The 22,368-nt window shown below is 29.1% G+C and overlaps 1 protein-coding gene across 1 annotated transcript; it reads right to left on the bottom strand.

Moving 5' to 3' along the window:
- Nucleotides 1-220: 220 nt before the first annotated feature.
- LOC105252897 (trissin receptor) lies at nucleotides 221-22,305 on the bottom strand. Its single transcript, XM_011260549.3, has 5 exons — nucleotides 22,058-22,305; nucleotides 21,470-21,750; nucleotides 20,975-21,015; nucleotides 2,449-3,100; nucleotides 221-1,862 (listed from the first exon to the last, which is right to left on the bottom strand). The coding sequence occupies exons 3-5, from the start codon at nucleotides 20,985-20,987 to the stop codon at nucleotides 1,454-1,456; spliced, it is 1,074 nt and encodes a 357-aa protein (XP_011258851.1). The 5' UTR covers nucleotides 20,988-21,015; nucleotides 21,470-21,750; nucleotides 22,058-22,305; the 3' UTR covers nucleotides 221-1,453.
- Nucleotides 22,306-22,368: the final 63 nt, after the last annotated feature.

Raw genomic sequence — 22,368 nt, 5'->3', positions numbered from 1 at the left:
TCATGCTACAAATAAATAATCGTATAAAAAAAACGCAGTGTAAGTGTATAAAAGAAATTTGTATTAATAAACATATTACACTGCATTTTTTTATTATGATTTCCTTTATTAGTTCGCTAATTAGTTGACATTAAAATTTTATAATACTATAATAAATCTTTAGTATCTTTAGCTCTTACATAATATTCATTTATACATGTATAATTCGAATTCTTCTTTTTACATATTTTCGACGAGTATGATTTTTCCAATAAATACGACGATTAATATGTATTAATTTGTCAGACGATTAGTATGTTATTCAAGTGGATTTTTTCCAAGTTTTTAACAATTGTGATTTTTCATTAAAATTTAAAAATTGAAAAACATTTTCATAAAGCTAACGGATTGTGTAAGAGAATCGACATTGGTACATAATAATTGAGATAAAATATCGAAAAATATTTACATTACACGAAGACATTTTACGATACTTCATTCAAATTCAATACGAGATACGCGATTCCAGTATATAAATATGAATATGTAGATATCGATCGTATCTCGGTTGCATAATGTAGTTTCTTGTTGCTATTTCAAATGCAGTGTTAAACTAAGCGAATACAAAACAAAATTCACGATAGTTTCTGTCTGTATTGTTTATGCATTGAGGGACAAAAAATGAGAGTAGAAATGGGAGTACGTAATGCATTCTGAATAAGCTCCGATTAAGCTCACCGTATTCAATTTTGCTGTGCATATACGGATTACAGTAGATAAATGCCGTTGACGCTACTTGACTAGAATTCACGAGAATTTTTTCTTTCTCTCTCTCTCTCTCTCTCTCTTTTGTGCAATAAAAACTATTACTGTTCTCGAAACGTAGTAATTCCCGCAATAATGAGCTGAGATTAAGATTACAACGTCACGCATCACGAAGAAATTGAGCTGCAAATTCTGTGTCGATTGAAAGATAATACAATATTTGCATTCGAAAGTCAAACAGCTAAATTTTCAAAATAAATCAAATCTTTTAAGAGATAAGTCCTTTTATATACGATATTTTTGGAAAATCGATTGGGGACTAGAATTTTGGAGCGCTTAAAAAATGAAACCTCGATATTGAAACGCGATAAAAATATTTCTAATATGGTGAAAAAAATAGATTTTTGCCATGAAACATTTACCTGATTCGGCGTCATCCATATACAAGGTGTTCCACATTCAGTTTCTATCCTTTATAACCGTAAATTTATCTCAGCTTAGTCGAATTCAAAGTTTTCAAGTTTTAAATAAATTCTCAACACAAAACACGTTTCATTTTGTTTCTTCATAATATATATAGACTGCATCGAAATAGATTCCCTAGAAGAAGGGAAGATCTTGCAGGCGCTCACGCGTCTCCCTGAGAGAAATTTTGTCCGTTCCCATCCTGGAATATTCTATGTAAAGATGCTTCTATCCTGGTCGTAGTTTATTGAATGTTTTTGCCATAAGTGTTCTGCTGTGTGATGGCCTGCGTTGTGCATGGACTGTCTTGGACGGAACTCAGTCGGACGACCGAGCTATGCGGTAAATTGGTGCCGTTTTCGTGGCGATTTGTATGATCGCCGCTGGTATACACCATCGCCAGAGCGTTACGACTCCTTGCACCCTTGCAACGCAACAGCTCGCGCATACCTTTGCGAAAGTTGCGCGACAGGAAAGCGTATAGCAGCGGATTCAGGCAGGAGTTCATATACGAGATGAGGAAGGTCGACACAGTCAGAAGAGTGCTGAAATCCGACGTGTGGTCGTAGTTGGAGCCCCAGTGTCGCCAGACGATACGAGCCTGCTGGGGCAGGTTGCATATGGCGAACATCATCACCACGGCAATCAACATTCTGTAAAAAAGCGGCGAAATTGATTAAACTCAGAAGTATTTTTTAACAAATAAGGGGGCATATCGAAAAGATCCTTGATATTATTAATTGCAAAATAGATAACAATTAATAAAGATACCTGATCGAATTTGTTGACATGTATTGATTATAATTAATCACTCATATTCAGAAACTTTTTTAAAACGATTGAGAAATATAAAATTAGAAGAAGACAATTTTTATTAAATAAATAATCGATTTATATGATTAATCTTAGCAGATTTTAATTTGGTGTGTAAACCGATTATTCTAGCATAATGTTAATCTCAGTAATTTAGAATTGCTTCGATAATTTTGAAAATCATAAAAGAATAACATTGAAATAATCGATATTTTTCTATTTTAATTATGTCACAATATCAGTCATATATGTATAAACATTTTCATATAATATATATATTATATTAATTAATTTCCATTATAATTACTCGTCGAAGCAAACACATTTTTCGAATGGAATTACTCGAAGGAACATCAGTTTCAGTGTGACAGAACAGGAAAATATCGCGTTCTAATATACCGGAAATGTAAAATGATAATGCATTACCTGATAACACCACGTCTTGCCCTCAGAACGTTTCTGCTGGATGTGTGAACATGATGGACTCTGCCGTTTCTACTCCTGGCGATCAGACCGGGTCCTCCAAGAGTGGCGCTGCTTCTCCAGAGACCGACAGCGATTCTCGTATACAAGCAGCACATAAGAAAAAGCGGTACAAGGTAAAGAAAGACCAGATTCACTACATCCAGGACATTCTTGTTGTGCTTCTTGATATTAGCTATGCAGATGATGTCCACGTCGCCAGTGTTCAATTGGTTGCTGATGGTTTCGACGTAGAGAAATCTAGGCGAGGCGTATACAGCCGCTAGGACCCACACTACGCCTATCACCATTCTGAGACGACTTCTAGTCAGCATGGACCGACACTTAATAGGATGAACAATAGCCAAATAACGTTCGGTGCATACCACCACTAAGATCAGTATACTGGCGGTATAGGAGAGCGCGTGCACGAACATATACACCTTGCAGAGGAAGTCACCCAGTTGCCAGCTGTTCATTAAATAATTGGTGAGTGTTTGATAAATGCAAAATATGCCCACGCAAAAATCAGCCACTGCCAAATTTGCCAGGAAGAAATTCGTGATACTGCGTAATCGTCGGGAGAACGTTACAACAAAGATCACCATCAAGTTACCTAGAACACAAAGATATCGATTTTATTAGTTTTAATTATAATTAATTTTTTTAACGATTTATTATTGATTTTTTATGACTATAAAAAACCGTAATAATATATTTTATTTCAAATAAAATAAAATAAAAATATTTCCTGCACATTATAGTATAATATATAATATGGTAAATTACGTTTTATTATACAGCTTTGATCTCTTTAATCTTTTTTAAAATTGTGATTGTGATAAAATATATTTGAAGCCGAAATTAAACTAGAATTTGTTTTTTAGTTTTTTGTGTCGAGAACTCCGTTAAGAATTCTTAGATTACTTTACAAAAAAGATTTTGCTTATTCGAGATCTTTTTGCATCAGCGTAATTTTGGCTAACAATAAACATGATTCATAATCAAAGATTCAATGAATCCATTTTATCATTTTATCGCGATAAATTTATATCAGAGTTAGCTTTCGTAGGCGGAGAATACTATCGACGAAAAGCAAGTTGTTCTCTTTGGGAAAGTAGACGATCTTAATATAATTTACGAGATTAATTATTGAGAAGCCGATTTCCGATTTAAATAATTCTGTATTATTTTATTTTCAGTCGCTGCATTGAAAATCAAAGACTTTTTTTTTTAATATAGTCTCTTAGTCGATAAACCGATTATTCTTGAATCGAATTCACATGCTAGGTTTTTCTCTGCAAAACAAAAGTCAAATTACCGTAATATTTTTGCAGGATTTGCAAAATGCTCTCTCTCTCTCTCTCTCTCTCCCTCCCTCTCTCTCTCTCTCTCTCTCTCTCCCTCCCTCTCTCTCTCTCTCTCTCTCTCTCTCTCTCTCTCTATCTATCTATCTATCTATTTATCTCTCTATCCTTCTGTCTGCCCATCTGTCTATCTATCTATCTATCTATCTATCTATCTATCAATCGATCGATCTATCTATGTAATGTATCTCTCGATACATTTATTAGAACATGAAAATAAAATGGAAATAGAAAACAAGAAGAAATACAAAACAAGAAGATTTGAGATTTTTTCGATTTCGATTATTATAGTTCAACAATAAATATAGTTAAACAATAAAAATAATGGACAAATTTTTCGCACAAATCGAATAAATGTGATACATCGAATCTTGATTTGACAATAGTATATTTTTATCTCTGTTCCACGGAATATAATTTATACGTTATATTTTTTCATAAATATAAAAAATGTTGTGCACTTTCACTTGTCTCATTTCCTGAGTCGTAATATTATCGAGGAATGAGGCTAGTTCAAGTTTGGAGGAAATTAAATACTTGCGGTCTTATAGCTTATTATAGAGAAATGGAGGAAAACGGATGATGTCTGAGTGAAAAGTTTTGATAGTCTACAAGTTGAAAATTATATACCGGATGCGGCGAAAGGAACTTTACGGCTTTTCAAGCTATTCTCTCCAGTGGTTTTACCTCTTTCCTTTTCTCTCTTCCACAATCGTTCCCACAAGCGTTTTAATCCGTCTTATTTTTCTTTGAAGATTCTCTCATAAGATAGCGCGGGATGAGACGACGAGCAATCGACGACGGATAGTCGGAGGATTTAAGCCGTTGGCGGTTGGACGATTCGTAGTGGCAGATTTAATACGAGTTCTTCGACCGTAAATCGACGCATGAAATTCGCATTTCACATTCGCGACAATGCTGATCGATTTTTCTGATAACGAGCCATTTGTAATTCCAGACATTTTAATTTCAAATCCATGCCAAATTTATAGTCATTATTGACAATTTGGCAATTTAAATTTACATGTCGACATCATGGAAATTGGTATCACTTCGCAACTCGAGAACAAAAGTACAAACAATATGGTGATTTTCTTTTCATATTTACGTTTTATGTATAATAAACTTGAATATACTTAAAAAATATTCAGATTCGAATATGAAGAAGTGCGATAATTTAATAATTTTTACGAGAAAAAATGTTTATCTTATTCATCCATAAGAATATTCGAACAAAAAATCGGTATCTTATTAATTTTTAATATTGTTTGATATTTTTGAAATATTAAAGATATTTTTTTTTATTTTTATAAATTTAGCTAAAACAACAATTTTTAGAAAAAGAAATGTTAATATTTATTAAATAATAGAAATAATTTTTAAATTAAGAGTATAAAATAAAGTCTCAAATTAAGAATGATGCGTTTCATAAAATAGTTAACACAATATTTTTATTTAACTAGACTTTATATTCAAAAAATTTTAATTATATATTTGACTGCTAACATATTTAATGTAGACGTTATAAAAGATTGGAAAAATAATCAGCTTTGATATTCTTCCGTGATTTTCGTTTCATCCGGTCTTAGTCATAGACCATGATCATGTCTATGGTCTTAGTGTTATACAAGACAACTGTGACAACTGTGAATTGCCTCACATATCATTGCAAACTGAGAATTGAGCTGAAGTCAGATTTCATGGACTCTTATTTCGTACAGCCTCAGGCTACCTACAGACTGGGTACCATCTGGAATTTTCGACACAGGGAGGTGAGGAGAAATTCCCGTTTCTACGATTAAGCATTATCGACGTATTCTAGAATTCGAATAAGGCGACCCTTCCCGAGCGTATCCGCCGTAAATAATGGCCGATGATAAAAAAAACCCGGTAAAATAGATTTTCTGAATTATCGCATCAACGAGAGAATGAAACGAAAGGGAAGGAGGGGAGAGAATGGAGGGGGAGAGTCGCTGCATCCCTTTTTTACCGTAGGTCTGAAAAATAAAGCACGCTTCGTGGGTGGACGCAGAGACGTGTTTGTGTCTCGCCCAGCGGCGTGTCCAGAATCATCAGTGCGTCGTCACGTCTTCGAAAAATCTACGGATCAATAGATGTAGGTCGGTAAAATTAATTACGCTAGGGGCCGAGAAATTTGTTTTTCAAATAATATACTTTGTTTGCAAAGGAAATTAGGGAAAATAGCGCATTCGGAAATTAATCTTTAAATAATGTTTTAGCACACGTACTATTCTTCAAATGTAATCAATAAGTATCTTATTGATATATCTTCGATTTGAAAAACATAAGGAGGAAATATAATTGAATGAAAATTTTGATTTAATTCATACTGTCATATTAATCTCGAAAATTAAAAATATATGATAAAATAAATCATGAATCTAAAATTTGATTCGCGCAAAAAATTCCAAAGGTGATTATTTGACAATTAGAAATTCACAACAAACCTATGTCACAAAAAAATTAATTATTAGAGAAAAGATAGCCAAACATTGGTTTTTTTGAATTACGGATGCGATACATTAGAGACGACACATATAAAAGACACTAACAATAAGATTACAGACTCAATATAAAAGGCATTTTATAGCGGCACGTTTTCCCGTAATATGTACTTGTCGGCGATATTCCCGTTTTGGACAGGGTCGACTGGCCGACTATCAGAAATAAGGATCCGAGTTGGAATCGCAAGTCGGCGTCGCAAGGGAAATTAATCGACCTCGAAGTATGCTCAAGCTACGAAGAGAGGCGCCAATTTACGGCTGATATTATGCGGGTCTGAAAGGGGTTGTTTGGGTAGGTCCGTGCATGAAATTCTAATCGTCGCGCGAGTCAAGACATTCGGTTTCGCTGGCGATATGGATAATCCGATGGTAATCCCAAAATAAAGAAATTTTTTTCGAGAGATAGAGAAAATACACATACAGAAAACTGATATAAATGGGATGATTTTAGAATATAACATCAAATTTTTTCCTAAAATAAATTTTTTCCACATTTAAAACTGATTCAACTCATTTTTTTATATTTGCTTTAATTTTTGACGTTAAACATCTTAGCAACTTAGCTTTAAATTAAAGTGTTGTTAAAGTAATGTCAATTTATAATGTAAAGAATAAAAAAAGGTTTATAATTATTTTTTTTATCGTTTCTAACATTTTAAATTTATATTTTAATTGCCACAACTTTAAATCATTTAATCGATCAAATTTTAGTTTCATGGTTTAATTTACACTTTACAAAAAAGTGAAAGAGTTCACTGAGAAAAATATCCGGTGAAAAGGTAACGAACGGATATTATACCGATCACTTTAATCGAAAAAAAAAAGAAACCGGTCAAATATCCAATCAGAAAATATCGATCGATCGAATATCTGATCAGAAAGTTCAAAATTCGGAACTTTCCGATCAGATATCCGATTAAAGTAATCGTTAATATCCGTTCGTTACCTTTTCATCGGACATTTTTCTCAGTGATATATTTTTTTTACCGGAAAAATGTTTAAAAGAACACAGATACAACTTTTATAAACAGTTAACCGCGCATTTTACACGTATGTGGCTTAAGGTTGTGACATGAACACATAAATATGAAATCATATTAGACATAAAATTATTCGCTTATGTGTGTAAAATTATAACATAGATTATTTTTAATCTATCTTTAAATTTTGCGACTTATTTTTTGCTCCTTTAGAATTTTTCGCTTGAAATGTGAGTACTTTACATGTTATATTTTAGTTTCCCGTTCCGATTTCAGTCGGTACACAAATGTAACTGTGCTTTCCACTTTTTGATGAGTTTTTCAATCAACGTTGTACTTTCGGTAACAATGGATGGAACGTATTTGACTTACGCATTATTTTTTCATTACCAATTGCGGTAACTCAAGACCAAGAATTCAATTTCCAATTAATACATAAATCGATGGGTTTATTGAAACTATTTGATATCATCCCATGGATATTTCAATTAATTATGATTGGATTTCGAACCAAACTAAAAAGATTTATTTGCAACAACGTTGACTAATAGACTTACAGGTTCTACGAATATCCTTACTATCAAATAAAGTCCTTTCTATTTATCCGCTGAAAACTTTAAGTGAATTATTTCGAGAAGGTAACGAACAATAAAGAACAATTATAGAAAACAATTAAATGTGTAATAAAATTATTGCAGAAAATATTTGGAATATATATATATATATATATTTTTTTTTTTTATAATGTTACATGTATTTTGATTTTGAAACAATTCGAGATGTATGGGAAAAAATCATTATTTTCTATTATCTATTTTCTATTTTCTATTTTTTGTATCATAAAGACGATATTTCACACACCCGGAATTTTGCAGAAAACATTTTCTTATCATATTTTATGTCGGGACTCTTACATCCCGGTGATTCTTTCCACCATATCGACATGTACGTATGCAATTTTCTCCTGTGCGGAAAAGATTTGAGTATCTCTCTATTCGATAACGCGATTTTCTATCTGGCGCTCTTTTCTCGTTACAATACGAGAAATTTATTCACGTATCTCTCTGTGAACATACACTGTAGCTATTAGTACCATTAGTACGATTATATTATTACGTACGACTATATTATTATACTCTTAGTATGATCCATGAAAATTTTAAATAAAAGAATCTAGTAACACAAAAAGTGAATTTCTTTAAAAAAAGTTTATATTATAATAATAAAAGGTAATATACTCCATTTTTTATTTTATTGTTAATAAATAAATTATATAATAAATAAATAAATTATAATTACTTTTAAAATTACTCTTTCTCCCTTTATTCCCCATAAAAATCTTATGGATAAACTGGCACTTTTGTATGAGAAAGTATTAGATCGTTTCAAACATGTGTTAATCTTTCTTAGCTTGTAGGCCGTAGGATGTTGATAAACGCTACTTTAATCCTACTTTCTATCTTGCTTATTGTATTCGTTATAAAATTTCGGTAGAGGACGAACAAATATACTGCCGTCATTTATTCTCAAGACCATAATATAACTAGAAAGATAACGCTCCTGTACTAAGAACATGACATTTGCAATGCGTTATAATGAATTATGCAAATACATTGGAGCACGAATCTAAATTGCACTTGCATAAAACAGAATTGAACAAGACACATATTATTACTAATGTTTGCGTAGAAGCTTTATGCTTGTATATCATTATGCAATCTTAATTGTTTCTTGTTAAATTTGCTCTGATTACTATAGTACTTTCACGTTACGCATTTAACATTTATGATGTCAGTTTCACGAGTTATATTATTGTACAATTGTTATTAAATAATAATTAATATTAATAAAGATATTTTAAACTTAATAATCTCATATTTATCTTAAAAAAGAATATCGAAGGAAACTAAAAATATTTGGTAAGTAATTGCCAAAAATTATAAGTTTATTCAAATAAAATCCATATCAAATTTAATAAAATAAAAAATCTAACTGCGCTTGCACTTTTGAAATGTCTTTTTTTACATTTCTAATCGCACGATTAAAAATTAATTGAAAACTATTGCTTTACGTGATATTTTTTTAAAGTCAATGTTGAATTAGATAAGAAAATGTGGATGTAAGAGATGTTTCGCTGATTTGAAACATCTTAATTAAAGTTGAGTTTGTTTGAAATGATCGTGTCGTAAAGTGTTGTATTATATACAAACAGTTATAAGTTTGCGTATTTGTACAAATTTGTGTATATGTTTTCTGTACTATTGTTTCATCATATACACACATATGTATAATACATATGCATTGGTTAATGGGGATTCTCTCGAGATATAGTTGTCCGCGTAATTTTACTGAGATAATTAAGAATGTCTAAATAAATCTAGCACGAGAGAGAAAAGTGTGTGTAACTGATGTTTTCAATGTATTTTGTCAGAAAATGATATATTTTTCTCGAGGGAGCTGCAAAAAATAAAATGTGAGACTTCAATGCACTATTTGACAATGAGCGCATTTTTGAACGCGCTGAGGCATTATGCACGTTGTGATTTCTACACACAATCACAAAAATAAAAATATCTCTAATTTTCTGAATTGAAACTTTAGATAAAATTTTTCAAAAATATTTTTAAAAAATTATACTTTCTGGATAAGAAATGTATGTTAAAACACATCTCTCTCTCTCAAATATATATATAAAAATATCATTTACAAAATATTGTTTATATTGTAAAAATTATTTTATAAAAAAGATTATTAAATTCGAAAAAATTCTGTAGATAATTTTAATTTTAAAGTGTATCTCGAGCTTTATAAAACGCGTGATAGTGGATAAAACTTGGAAAACATCGATGCAATGAAGATGCAGTGAAGTGAATAGCGCGCACACCTGCATGGTTTTTCCACCAAAAACTTTCGATGTGGAAACTTTATTCCTGACTCTCTCGTGATTTAGCGTAAAGCATGTATACATAGTGATGATTTATTTGGGAAGCGTAAAATGTTCTCCTTTCTCGTGTGGAAAAACATTTTATAGAGTCTGACGTGTAAGAGTGCGCGATAAAATATGTAGGTGTTTACCTGTTGATATACACTGATGACATTGATGTTGCTTGTGATTAATATGGAAATTGTTACGAAAAAAGGAATGTTACGAAATAACTCGGTGAATTACAAAAATATTTGCATTTTTATCTCTTTATTTTTCATAATTATAATATATCTAAATTTTTCCTTTCGCAAAACAAATTGCGCGTTAATTAAATTTATATACATATACACATAATCTATAATGCGCACAAATGCTTTTAAGAACATGTTTACAATTGTTTATAATTAACCTGCAAACTTTTGATAAATCTTATTACAAAAGTTCATAATCGATCTTTGGTCATTTATTCTTAGTAATAAATTATAAAATCAGTTAAGCCTATCATTTTATTAAAAAGTATCGAGAAACAAAAGAATGCTCGAGAAACGATATTCAAAGCCAATAGCCAATTTATCATCTTCGTTTTTTTCTCCTTTTTAACAATATATTACATTCGTATTGTTGCCCATTTATTTTTTCTTATTAAAAGCTCACAATTATCTATTCTCAAATCGCTAACATAATTATTATCTCTCTGGTTATAAATTTTAATTACTTTTTCGTACAAAAGTAATGTGAAACAAAATATTGAATTTAAACCGAAGTAACTACAAATAACTCATTCTGTTAAATGATAATGTACCTATTTACGTAAACTCGACTTGCTGTATTTCTCTGCATTCTCCTTATCTCAGTCTCCTTTTCTTTTGTCTGGATATCCCTGCTAGTTATCCCGGGCGAATTCGCTTTCTCGCTAGATATTCTCTATTGAGAAATTACGGTTCGGTGCTTCATTCGGTAGAATATCGTTAACCGAATCCCGAATAGACGCTGGAGAATACGAAAGAGTTTTCTGTGTTAAATAGGACATTCCTGACAGCTCCCGCATGCTTCGACATTCATTTGCCGACAATGCTCGCGTCTCATTAATTCGATGTTTCAATTTGGATACTAATAACAAGCTAACAAAGGACCAGATGATGTTGACTGATTTAATTCTGTATTCTTCCATCTACAATTAATTGTTATAGACGAGTCTTTATTATATTATTATTCATAAAATTTAAACTAAAATAAATGAATACAAATAGATAATTGCGCTTCCAATTCGAAATTAAATATTTCGTCATTATCTGCATAATTGGGATCTATTGTTCCACATTTATGAAAAATTTGTTAAAATTTAATAGCACACTTGCGAAACGGACGCGTGAATTGAGTAGAAGATTGGATAGCCCGCTAAAACTAACCAAAATGTTAAGATTTATGCAAATTTAAGCTATCCCTTTCGTAAGCTCCCTCCAGCATCTAATCAATAGCTTTCATGCCGCTATACATCTACACACAGATATCGCTATTTCCTTAGAATTAGGGCATTTATACTCGTCACATACAAATGTCTTGAGAGCTTTAAGTGACTGTCTGGTCTTAACGAAGAAGAATCATGAAGCAAAGACGTGAAATGACAATCTTGAGTGACAATCTAGTAGCGACATAATAACGTTAATCAAGTTAATGAGATAAGTTCTTAATGTAAAATCTTACTTATACCTTTCGAGAGAGAATCTATTTAATTAGTATTAAAATAAACTTACTCTACAAGCACATAAAATTACGAAATAATTATTTCGTCGATGTATTAAATGAAAATTAAGATATTTAGTACTGTATATATTAGTATAAAAATTGTGATATATATATATATATATATATATATATATATATATAAATATACATATATATACTTTATCTTGAACTTTATATGCATACTATAATATAAAAAAATAGTCAATTTTTGCTTTTAATACAAGTCCGTATGCTAACTATATAACGTATAAAAAATGATAAATGTCATAAAAAGATGTGACAATTCGTAATTTAGTGTCTTGTAGAAAAATAATAATTACATTGAAAGTTGTATCTGTCGTTTTATTTAATTTTTAATTCTTCCTTCAAGTTTTCATAACATTAATAAACTTTCTCTCGCAGTTTAACTTTTTATTTCCCACATCACCCCATCATTATGTCCTTCCGATCGATCATTTGCTTACCTTCTTATCTTGTTTACTTTTAACATAAAGAATAAGAAAGAAGGCTTGATAAAATTGATAAATTTAGTCTAAACTCTTTATCTCTATGAATACAATTTAAAATTGTTCGCCAATAATCTCTTAAAATAGTATTCAAAAAGTTTCGTTATCTGTGAATACGTACTATCATTATAAATAATTCCAGTAGCTATTGACAAAGTTCGCAATTAGTTGGTAAGCACATTTGGACAAGCTCACGTATACATACGAATAGAGTAAAATGTTCCGATGTAAAATATCTCTTTCCTCGAAAAAAATTGTGCTTTCCAATATTTAACCATCTGTTTTTATGTGAAATTGCATGTTTTATTAGTTGCCTAATTCCAATATTATCTTTTTTTGCACTTCTTTTTTTTTCTTCTGTCTTTTTTTTTCCTTACTCCTTACTATCAAATTTGGAGTCGATTTTTTCTCTCAATAAAAATTTAATAAAAATATTTTATTATAATTTATCTATTTATTTATCATTAATTTGCTAATTTGATGCAGTAAAAATAAACAATTTCTAAATTAATTTAAGTATATGTTTTTCTATCTTGATTTAAGATTTTATTTTAATTAATTTTATTTTTATTTATATCATTATTACTCTATGTACATATATATTTATATATTTATATATTTGATTTATACATTTGATATTTTTGATAGTTTTTTTAATGAAATTATTTGCAGAATTCTTTTTCTCTTTATTATTTTTTTTCTTTTATTTCAAATCTTATGGTCAAAATGCAAATAAAAAAAATATTTCTTTGGCGACTTATGGAGATTACTAGTTTGCATTGCAACTACTGAGTTGCAAATTTATTCACGAGCCAATAAACCGATATGTAGAAAAGTTACACGTATAAAATATGAAGATTTATATAAAGACAAAAAGAGAAAGACCCATCCAATTTATGAAACGAAGAAATCACGAATGTTAAAAGTGAAATGTGAAACAAGTTAAATTAAGAAAATTGAAAAAAGCAATCTTTTAAGACAGCAAAGTTTTATCATAACTAAATAGTATTTCCTTTTCGTTTGCATTCTATTTTTTATTATTTAGAATTGACGGAATGAAACAAACAAACTTTTGAAACTTTTTGAATACTATCTTAAAAGATTATTGACGATATATTTTTCACATCTCTTATATATTCTCTCTCTCTTTCTTTTTAATATTTGTTGAAAATTATTGCCGCTTTTTTCATAATATGATTATTTTACATTGTTCATCGATTTTTATATTTATATTTATTTCTATTTATATCTTTCTGTATTTTATTTTGCATTGCAAATAATATAAACTTGTATTTAATTATCTTTGCCAACAAAGTGTGATTTCTTTAAATACTATTTTTCTATCATTATATTTTTATTCTATTATTCTATAATTATATAATACTATTTTTCTATAATTATGTATGTTACGTTGCATTATATTTCCTCTCTTATTAATTTAAAATATTTCAATAAAAATTAAATGTCAATAGAATAAGATAAAATTGCGTTAGTAAAAACAAATTTGCATCCAAGCAATAAGATGACTAAACTATCTATTATACAAAATATCTATGTACAAAAAAATCGATAAATAATAAAAATGCTGAGGGTATTGAAGAAATTGGCACATTTTCTAAATTTTTGAACACTAAATGATTTTAAAATATTTTTTTTATGGCCGTATAAAATTATTTCTTAATTTCATAAAAGATAAGTTGAATTTCAGCAAGAGACTTATTGAAGTTACGCTACCTTCTCTCGATAATGTTTCAACTGCATCCAATACTCGTGTACGTGACATTAATTGGAAAACGTTTCCCATTTTACATCTGCCGTGGAGTGGGTCCTCGGGTGAAATTTCGCCGGAGCAATCGGACAAATTTGCATAGTTCTATCGTAAAATCGATAAAAGAGAAGGAGACGCACACACACACACACAATATGAGAATAATTTAAATCCCGTTTGTTGTTTGACTTTGGCCATATGGGTATGTATTGCACTTAATCTATAACAATTCATTCTTCCCTCTTCCCAAAAATTCTCAGTAAAATTTTCTCATCTTTAATCTGTCTAAAAAGTTAAAGATAATAAAAATTCACTAAAAATAGTGGATTATAAATTTTCGGAAAAATAAATTAAACATGAGAAAAAATTTCTTTTAATGTAAGTAATTAAAAATTTTAATAATTTATGTAATTTTTCACTCTCTGCATGATACTTTATTTTCATAATAAAGATCTCGCAGAAAATAAGAAAAAGAGAATTGCAAATGAAAAAAGTTTCAGAAAAGTATAATCTAGAGAAAAAAGCAAGTGTCTTTTCTTGGAAGCGTACTAGCTTCGCCATTCACGTTTTCATTATCATTTGCATATTATACGTAATAACTTCTGTGCACGCTATATACAATTCAAAAAGCATGTATCGTGCAAATATATTTAACAGAAATAATATATATATATATATATATATATATATATATATATATGTATACTTTTGGTATATAATATAAAATAATATAAATTTTTCACTAGTTTTGTAGAAAACAAAGAGAAAAACTTTTATAAATGTTAATAAAATTTGTCAAACATAGCAAACATTTTAAAAATTAGTAAAGTATTACATTTCGACAATTGAAATATAAAAAATATTTTATTTTGAGTTGTACTAAGTGGAAAATCTTTTTTTTAAATTTAAAATATTTTCCTTTCGTTTCATGTGAAATATATAAACATTAATATTTAATATCAATTAAATTCAACACATTATTGAAGAAGAACTTTGAAGTAAAGAAACTTATTTCGCTTCTCGTATTTTATGTCTCGTTCAAACTTGGCTCGCAATTAAACAAGAGATAAAGTTGGTAATATTTGAATTTGTTTTACGTTTTCGAAATCAACGTGAAAATTTTATTGCTAACAAAAACTAATTAATTATTATCAATAAAATTAGACAGTATTAAAATTTTCATTAATAATACACAAATAATAAAAATACTTAGCAAACTTATTAGCAAACTTGAATTTTTATGTCATCACAATTCACGAACTATTTACATTTAATTTTATTTCATCATTTTATATAATCAAAATTTTTAGAATAACTATAAAGAATTGGCACAAAAAAAGTTGACAAACAAAATTATTGATCAAATTAACAATGATTGATAATAATTATTAAATAAACAAATTAATGGCTATAATTATTGATTAAAAAATAAAGTTTATGTACGAATGAGTCATTAAAAATAAACGAGAAAGAAAATTCCAGTATTAATTTCTTAGCAATGTCTTAGCCACTTAAAAAGAAGAAACTGAAACATACGCATATTTTCAACGAGCATCTGCTTGTCCAATAGTCCAAAGTCCAATTATCTAAAGTCTCTTTTATTTAATGGATCATCAATTTCTATCTTTGGTATGATGAGAATCTTTTTCACACGATATTATAGTGATACACAGTATTATAGTAATACAATATTTTTTTTCAAAAAATTGATTTTTCCCTTTCATAGTAGATATCACTGTACTCTATATATTGAAGAATGCAAACTATAATATGTATAATTTTGACAATCGATACAGACTATGTAAAAATTTGTAAATATTGCTGAATATTTTTTTATATTTTAATTTTTTTAATGATAATTGTTCGCTTATCTAGTGATTTATTTATTCATATAAATTTGTAATCGAAAAATTAATTTAGTTCTTTTTAAATAATTATTAAAATAATTTTTAGATTAACAGTTCTAATAATCTTGTTTGCAAGCGAAAAAAGAAATGACGTAGAACAATATCATTCACATGTTTTTGCTATATTCTCAGAAACAAAGTCATCTTCTTCGCTTAGACCCTCTATTATTTATGAGGATATTTTGGTATACATTTATATTAAGAACTCCAAGACATTGCTACTGTAATAGAATCGTTTGCCTAGTCATTTAAATAAATTATATATAAAACATGAAACATCGCAAAAAAATAAATATTGACAAATAAAAATAAAAAATATAAAAATTATCTTCAGTTATCAATATTTAGAATTATAATTTATATTTTCAATTTTCATCATTTATATTAACGACTGATGTATTTTATTATTGCATATATTCAGCATTATACGTCCTAATCTTATCAGAAAATTTTTATGCAGTTTTTTAAATTTTATTTTTCTTCTATAATCTTTGGATAATATAAAACAAAATTTCTTTCACTTTCGCTTTTTATTATTATTTTGCGTACAATTTATATCAAAACATAAAAATATTCTGAAAAGAGGAAATAATAAGAAAAAAAAAAAATAAAAATAAAAATGTGTTAGAATAACTGAGAAGGTTAAATATCTTATAAGCTGCGCAATCTATATCAGAGATCCTGAGGAAGGAGTCGCGTGGTCAGCAGAACATGTCAGTGACACGTGACACAATTCTCCCGGTGGCAGATATCTCAGCTGCCTCTTGAATTCACCGCATTTCTTCTTTTTATTCGCTGAATTTTTCTCACGATCTCTCCCACGTTTTCGCGACATTATAAGAGACAAGAGAGACAGCATCGCATCATCGGCTTCGTATGCAACGTATTTTACGGTCCGTCTCGCAACGATGAATGTCATGAATGTTTCAGCAGACATTGGCCCGGAGCAAGACACGCGTTCACGCGAGTTAAATCGCTTTTCTCCAACGACCCCATCGTTTAGTATAATATACGAGGTAGCTCGAGAATGTGTGCCTCTCCTCAAATCTACAACGTAGATCTGATTATTGCGTCGCGTGATAAGCAGAGCTCGCATTTATGTGGCTTAGGTTCTTTACCCGAATTGTGGTGGGCAAGATAAATGTGTGTGCTTCAAGTGTAACATATCACGTGTAGTATGTTTTAAATATTCAAAAACTATATAATCGATAGTGAGAAAGAATGATGAAGAATGCTCATCAGATACGAAGGTATGTTTAAAAATAGAACACTATCTTGAAATATCTTTGTGAAGGAAAATAAAAAAAATAACATGTGTTACACATACACACACATACGCATGTACATGCATATGTATATGTTATAAAGATATGATATTAGCGAAACGAAAGAAGCGAAATATTTTTCAAACTTTAATGAGAGTTTTTATGATAAAAAATTTAAAAAAATAAAATAAAATGCTATCTTCTAATTATTTTTCATCTATTGATACGATCTATCATTAACGTTAAATATTTGTAGGGCATTAAAGATATTAAAATATGTACGCTTTCATTTTTATGAAAAAATAATTTACATTATTTTAAGAGATAATGTTAATTTTATTATATCGTCATAATAAAAAATAAATTAATTTTAATTTATCATGATTTGCATCTATATCAATAATCTATATCAATAATTGCACACTTAATAATAAATTATAATACTATACATATATAACGTATGTCAGTCTCATAATTTAGACATTAAAAAATTTAAATCTGAAATTACATATGCTTGCAATAATAATATAATATTATACAATATATTAAAAAAATACATTTTATCGTTCGAATGTAATTAGCGACATGTATTTATGAGATATCAATTAGTTTTCAATGCGCTTTGTTTTCTTGATAAAAAAATAATAAAAATTTTTCGTGACAGTTCTCGAATCTGGAATAGTCGAAAAGAAGTTGATTCCAGATAAAGCCTCCTTGAGACCGCATTCTAATGATAGACGTTAATAATGGACTTTTTTTACTAGCGGAAAATAAACGACAGAGAGACTGTAAGCTAACAGAGAGAAGGGAATTAAGCCATGAATCTCCATGTTCTTGAATGATAATCAAATGTAATAATAAGAAAAGCAACTTTTCTTTTCTGTGTCATGTGAGAGATCAAAACACGCAAATGGTATAATATTTGACATAGAGAGATATGTCGACGATTGTTATACTTGATTATTCTACCCAGACACATTACATGCGATACAATCGGTCCTTTGATAGGCTCATTTTATGACCGATGTTAATAATGTAGGTCACCAAATTCTCTCATAACGCTAATCTTAGATCATAACCATATTTATCGATAAAATCTAATTTTAATAATAGAAAAGAATCTACTCGAAAATGTTTGATTATTTCTAGGAAAAAACAGAAAAATAAAGCAAAAAAATGGTGCAATATAATTACATTGTTATAATGGAGAAAATAAGAAAACTGCATTAATATAAATTAAATCTCATTAAAACTTCCAATATATAATTAATCAAATTAATTTTGAAAATTGATCGAAGCATAAGCGTTATAGTAAACATTTTGGTAATATTATAAATAATTTATATTTTTCTAATAATTATTTTTAAATAAACAAGAAAATTTTAAATTTTATTTCAAACTAATTTATTTAATGTAACTTAAGAATGAGCAATTACATGATTTAGAATTGGAGATATTTGTTGAGAAAATAAATTTTTACATTTCTTTTATTCTTAAATATATACACAATAAATATATGAGAAATATTTTACACGAGATCTAATTATTTAGGTAGTATACACTATACGCTCATAGTCCGATGGTATTATTCGCACGTGAGAATCATAATCAGTTTTTTCGCCGAATCATCTACAAGACTACAATCGGGTCCGATATCGAAGGGTTTCGTATAAAATAGATACGAAGGCCCGCAAAGAGACTCCGGAATCATAGGAGGCTATGAAAACGGACGCGGTAATCGTGTCTAGAATCGTAGATGAGCGTGAAATCGAATCCCCAATGACCGAGAATGGATTATTTCTGATTATTACCGTGTCCAACAGAGAGAGAGAGAGTATTTCTCACCACTGCTGCTTTTATTCCCTATGGCAGGATAATACACGAGAGACTGCAGCAACGTTAGTTTTTCCAACTTGTTTTCAACCGACGAAGGTCCCGCGAAACACATTCGGCTATTCCAGGTGCGAGTCATTTTAATCAAGTCCCGAGCACGAGAATTCCCGGATGTGAATGTAACGATCTATCCTCGCAATAAATTGCAGTTTAGAAAGTTTATATTTATTTATATCTTCGTTTTCCTTAGTTAAAACGTTGTTACGAATATGTTTAGTTTAAAATTTTATCGCTTAGCGATAATGCGATTGCGACTTATGGTAAAATATTTATTAAATATTTATTTAAAAATAAATATTTTAGAAAATTGTTAAAATTTTTATCGTTATTATAGATTTTATGATTGTAGAGTTTTCTACCTAAATTTTCATTTTAATTTATACATTTTAAAAACTCTCGACGAGAATTAATTTGATTATAACGCGAAATTATATCGCGAATATTTTTTTGGAAACTAATTAAAAATATTTCATATAAATAGAATTAAAAAATAGTTGAAAAGTAGATTGCTGATATTTTTTTGATAGACATAAAAAAATAAGTAGAATCAGTATTTAAACGAATCTTTTTGCTTTCTTTCACCCAACTGTCACGGTTTTTATTATCTTCTCATTAATTAAGTAGCTTTAAAAGAGCAGTAACTAAGTACGCATAATGAATTGCTTCGTTGCTATATAATCAATACGATTTTTTTAAGAAGCTTGACAGCTACAAGAGAGATGGATGCTTTTATATACATTAAAATATTTATGCATAATTAATTAAACTGCACAAGAATTAAATGTAAAATGTTTAATGATTTAATATGCAGTCGTAGGAATTTATTATTTCATTTTTATTATACTCGTATATATAAAAAATTTTAACTAATTTTAATCAATTATCACATAAATGATACCTATCAAAAATTCTGACAATAAATTACCATAATTACCATTTATGTAATTGTAATTTATTAAACTCAAATATGTAACTTGCAAATTAAATATGAAATGTGACGCACTTGATCTCGAAATTTAATATTAAGTATGCAAAAAAAATTAATAAGCTACTAATATGATAAAAATATAATATAGATGTATTAATAGTTATTGTTTAACACTTGCACGTATAATTTTCTATTTGTTAATATCTTTCTTCTCTTCTGATTATATTGTAATTTACCATAGAATGTTATTTCACCCATATGTCACAGCGTATGTGATATAAAATAAATCTAACCATATAATTATTGACCACTGATTATTGACCATTTGGATTTACAAGCTTCCAATTAGTGCTCGTTTATCTGTTTTCTGTTTGATTTATTTCCTGCTAGTGATTACATTTCTTCGTATAAGAAATAGTGTATCTATCTGTGTGATAAACTTGCAGTTTATAAACCGCAAGTTTATTACGTAGTCAAATGTACGACTGAATAGAGTGGTCAATATAATACATATAAATTTTTGTGTATACATGGTTAAAGATTTTTAGCGATCGAAAAAGATGTATTTGTACAAAAAAGATTTTTGTGTTAAATAGAACCTTTATACGTCTTGATTATTAACAATATAAATTTTTCTCTGCTGAAAGATTTTACAAAGCAAGAATTTTATTTTACTCACCGATACGATGCATAACAGGAATTGTAGTATTCGTCGTTGACCTGTAAAATATAAATATATCCAAATTATAAATTAGTGTTCAAAATAATTAATATTTTACAAAGTAATTATTGCGCAAAATTTAATTTTTTATTTGTCTTTTAAATAGATATTAATCATTATTTATTTATAGGAACTATCTCCCAATTTCAATAATTCCTACATATATGGTCTCTATAAATAAATAATTAACATAATAATATGAGAGTTTTATCTTTTATCTCAATAATCTAAATAATGATAAATTTTCTACAACTTTTATAAAAAAATATTTTAATAAAAATCTATATGAACAAGTATATTAATTATTATTATTATACTCTAATACTTTATATATTTAAAAAAAACCCTAGTATATCTTATATGTATTATATATTAATGTAATTATTATCTCGGAGATAAACAAAAAATTAATTTGTAAATGATAAATAGTAAAAAGTTATAAATTATGCATACCCTGTGGTTGCTTCTTCGTAGGACGATATCTCCCCGTGAATCCTCTTTTGTTCATCTTTTGTTGTTTTTTCACGACACTTTTATTCGCAAAAATACGATTAACTATAATCGCGTGCGCATTAATCGAAATAACGATCGCGCGATATTTTATACGGCACTCGCGGCAATAATCAGACGCGCACTTTATTATATTACGTTATTTTATTATAACTGCGAAAAATCGAAACTATACACCATTTAAAAATCGCGGAACCGTGATTACGCCTCGTGTATCTTCACATCTTTTACAAATACACAATCGTTTCTTACAATTATTATAATTAGCGATTATCAATTCGTGCGATTGATTAAATAATGCAATAAAGAAGTAAAGATGGCGACAATAGAGAGGGAGAGAGAGAGAGAGAGAGAGAGAGAGGGGGAGAGAGAGAGAGGGAGAGAGAAAGGGAGAAAGAGAGATTATTTGATTCAAGTATCGGAAAAGCTTAATTCGATTGAAAACAAATCATCGATGTAAAATATACTCGAAGAAATAAACATCTCAATGTAAAACGAGAGATATAATTGAATTTGATTTCGTGTTTTTACCTCGGCTACTTCACGTGACTAAATTGTGAGAAATAAATCCTTTATAAATCTAAGAACGTTTTCAAGTCGAAGGAGGTTAATCAATCGCGCTGACTGATAATATGCTGACTGTTAATTGTAATTACTATAATTATTATAAAGATGATTCGAAAAATAACGCGAAGAAACACGGAGCGCTACTTCTCCGTTCGAGTTCACTGCACGAATGACGTCACGATTAGAAAGTACGCCGTGCGCCACCGAGGCGCTACTGTTTACATTCCATAGTGGTGACGTCATCCAGCCTGGGGGCACGAGCGCGAAAGTATCGA

This window comes from Camponotus floridanus, unplaced genomic scaffold, assembly GCF_003227725.1.
Source record: "Camponotus floridanus strain SB8 unplaced genomic scaffold, Cflo_v7.5 scaffold86, whole genome shotgun sequence".
Classification (NCBI taxonomy): Eukaryota; Metazoa; Arthropoda; class Insecta; order Hymenoptera; family Formicidae; genus Camponotus; species Camponotus floridanus.
The sequence above is the reverse complement of the archived record's forward strand: the minus strand, read 5'-3'. Positions and strand labels throughout refer to the sequence as shown.

Coding starts and splice junctions, on each gene's coding strand:
- LOC105252897 (XM_011260549.3), bottom strand. Junction 1,863..2,448: donor GCAAGACGTGGTGTTATCAG/GTAATGCATTAT, acceptor GCTTTTTTACAG/AATGTTGATTGCCGTGGTGA.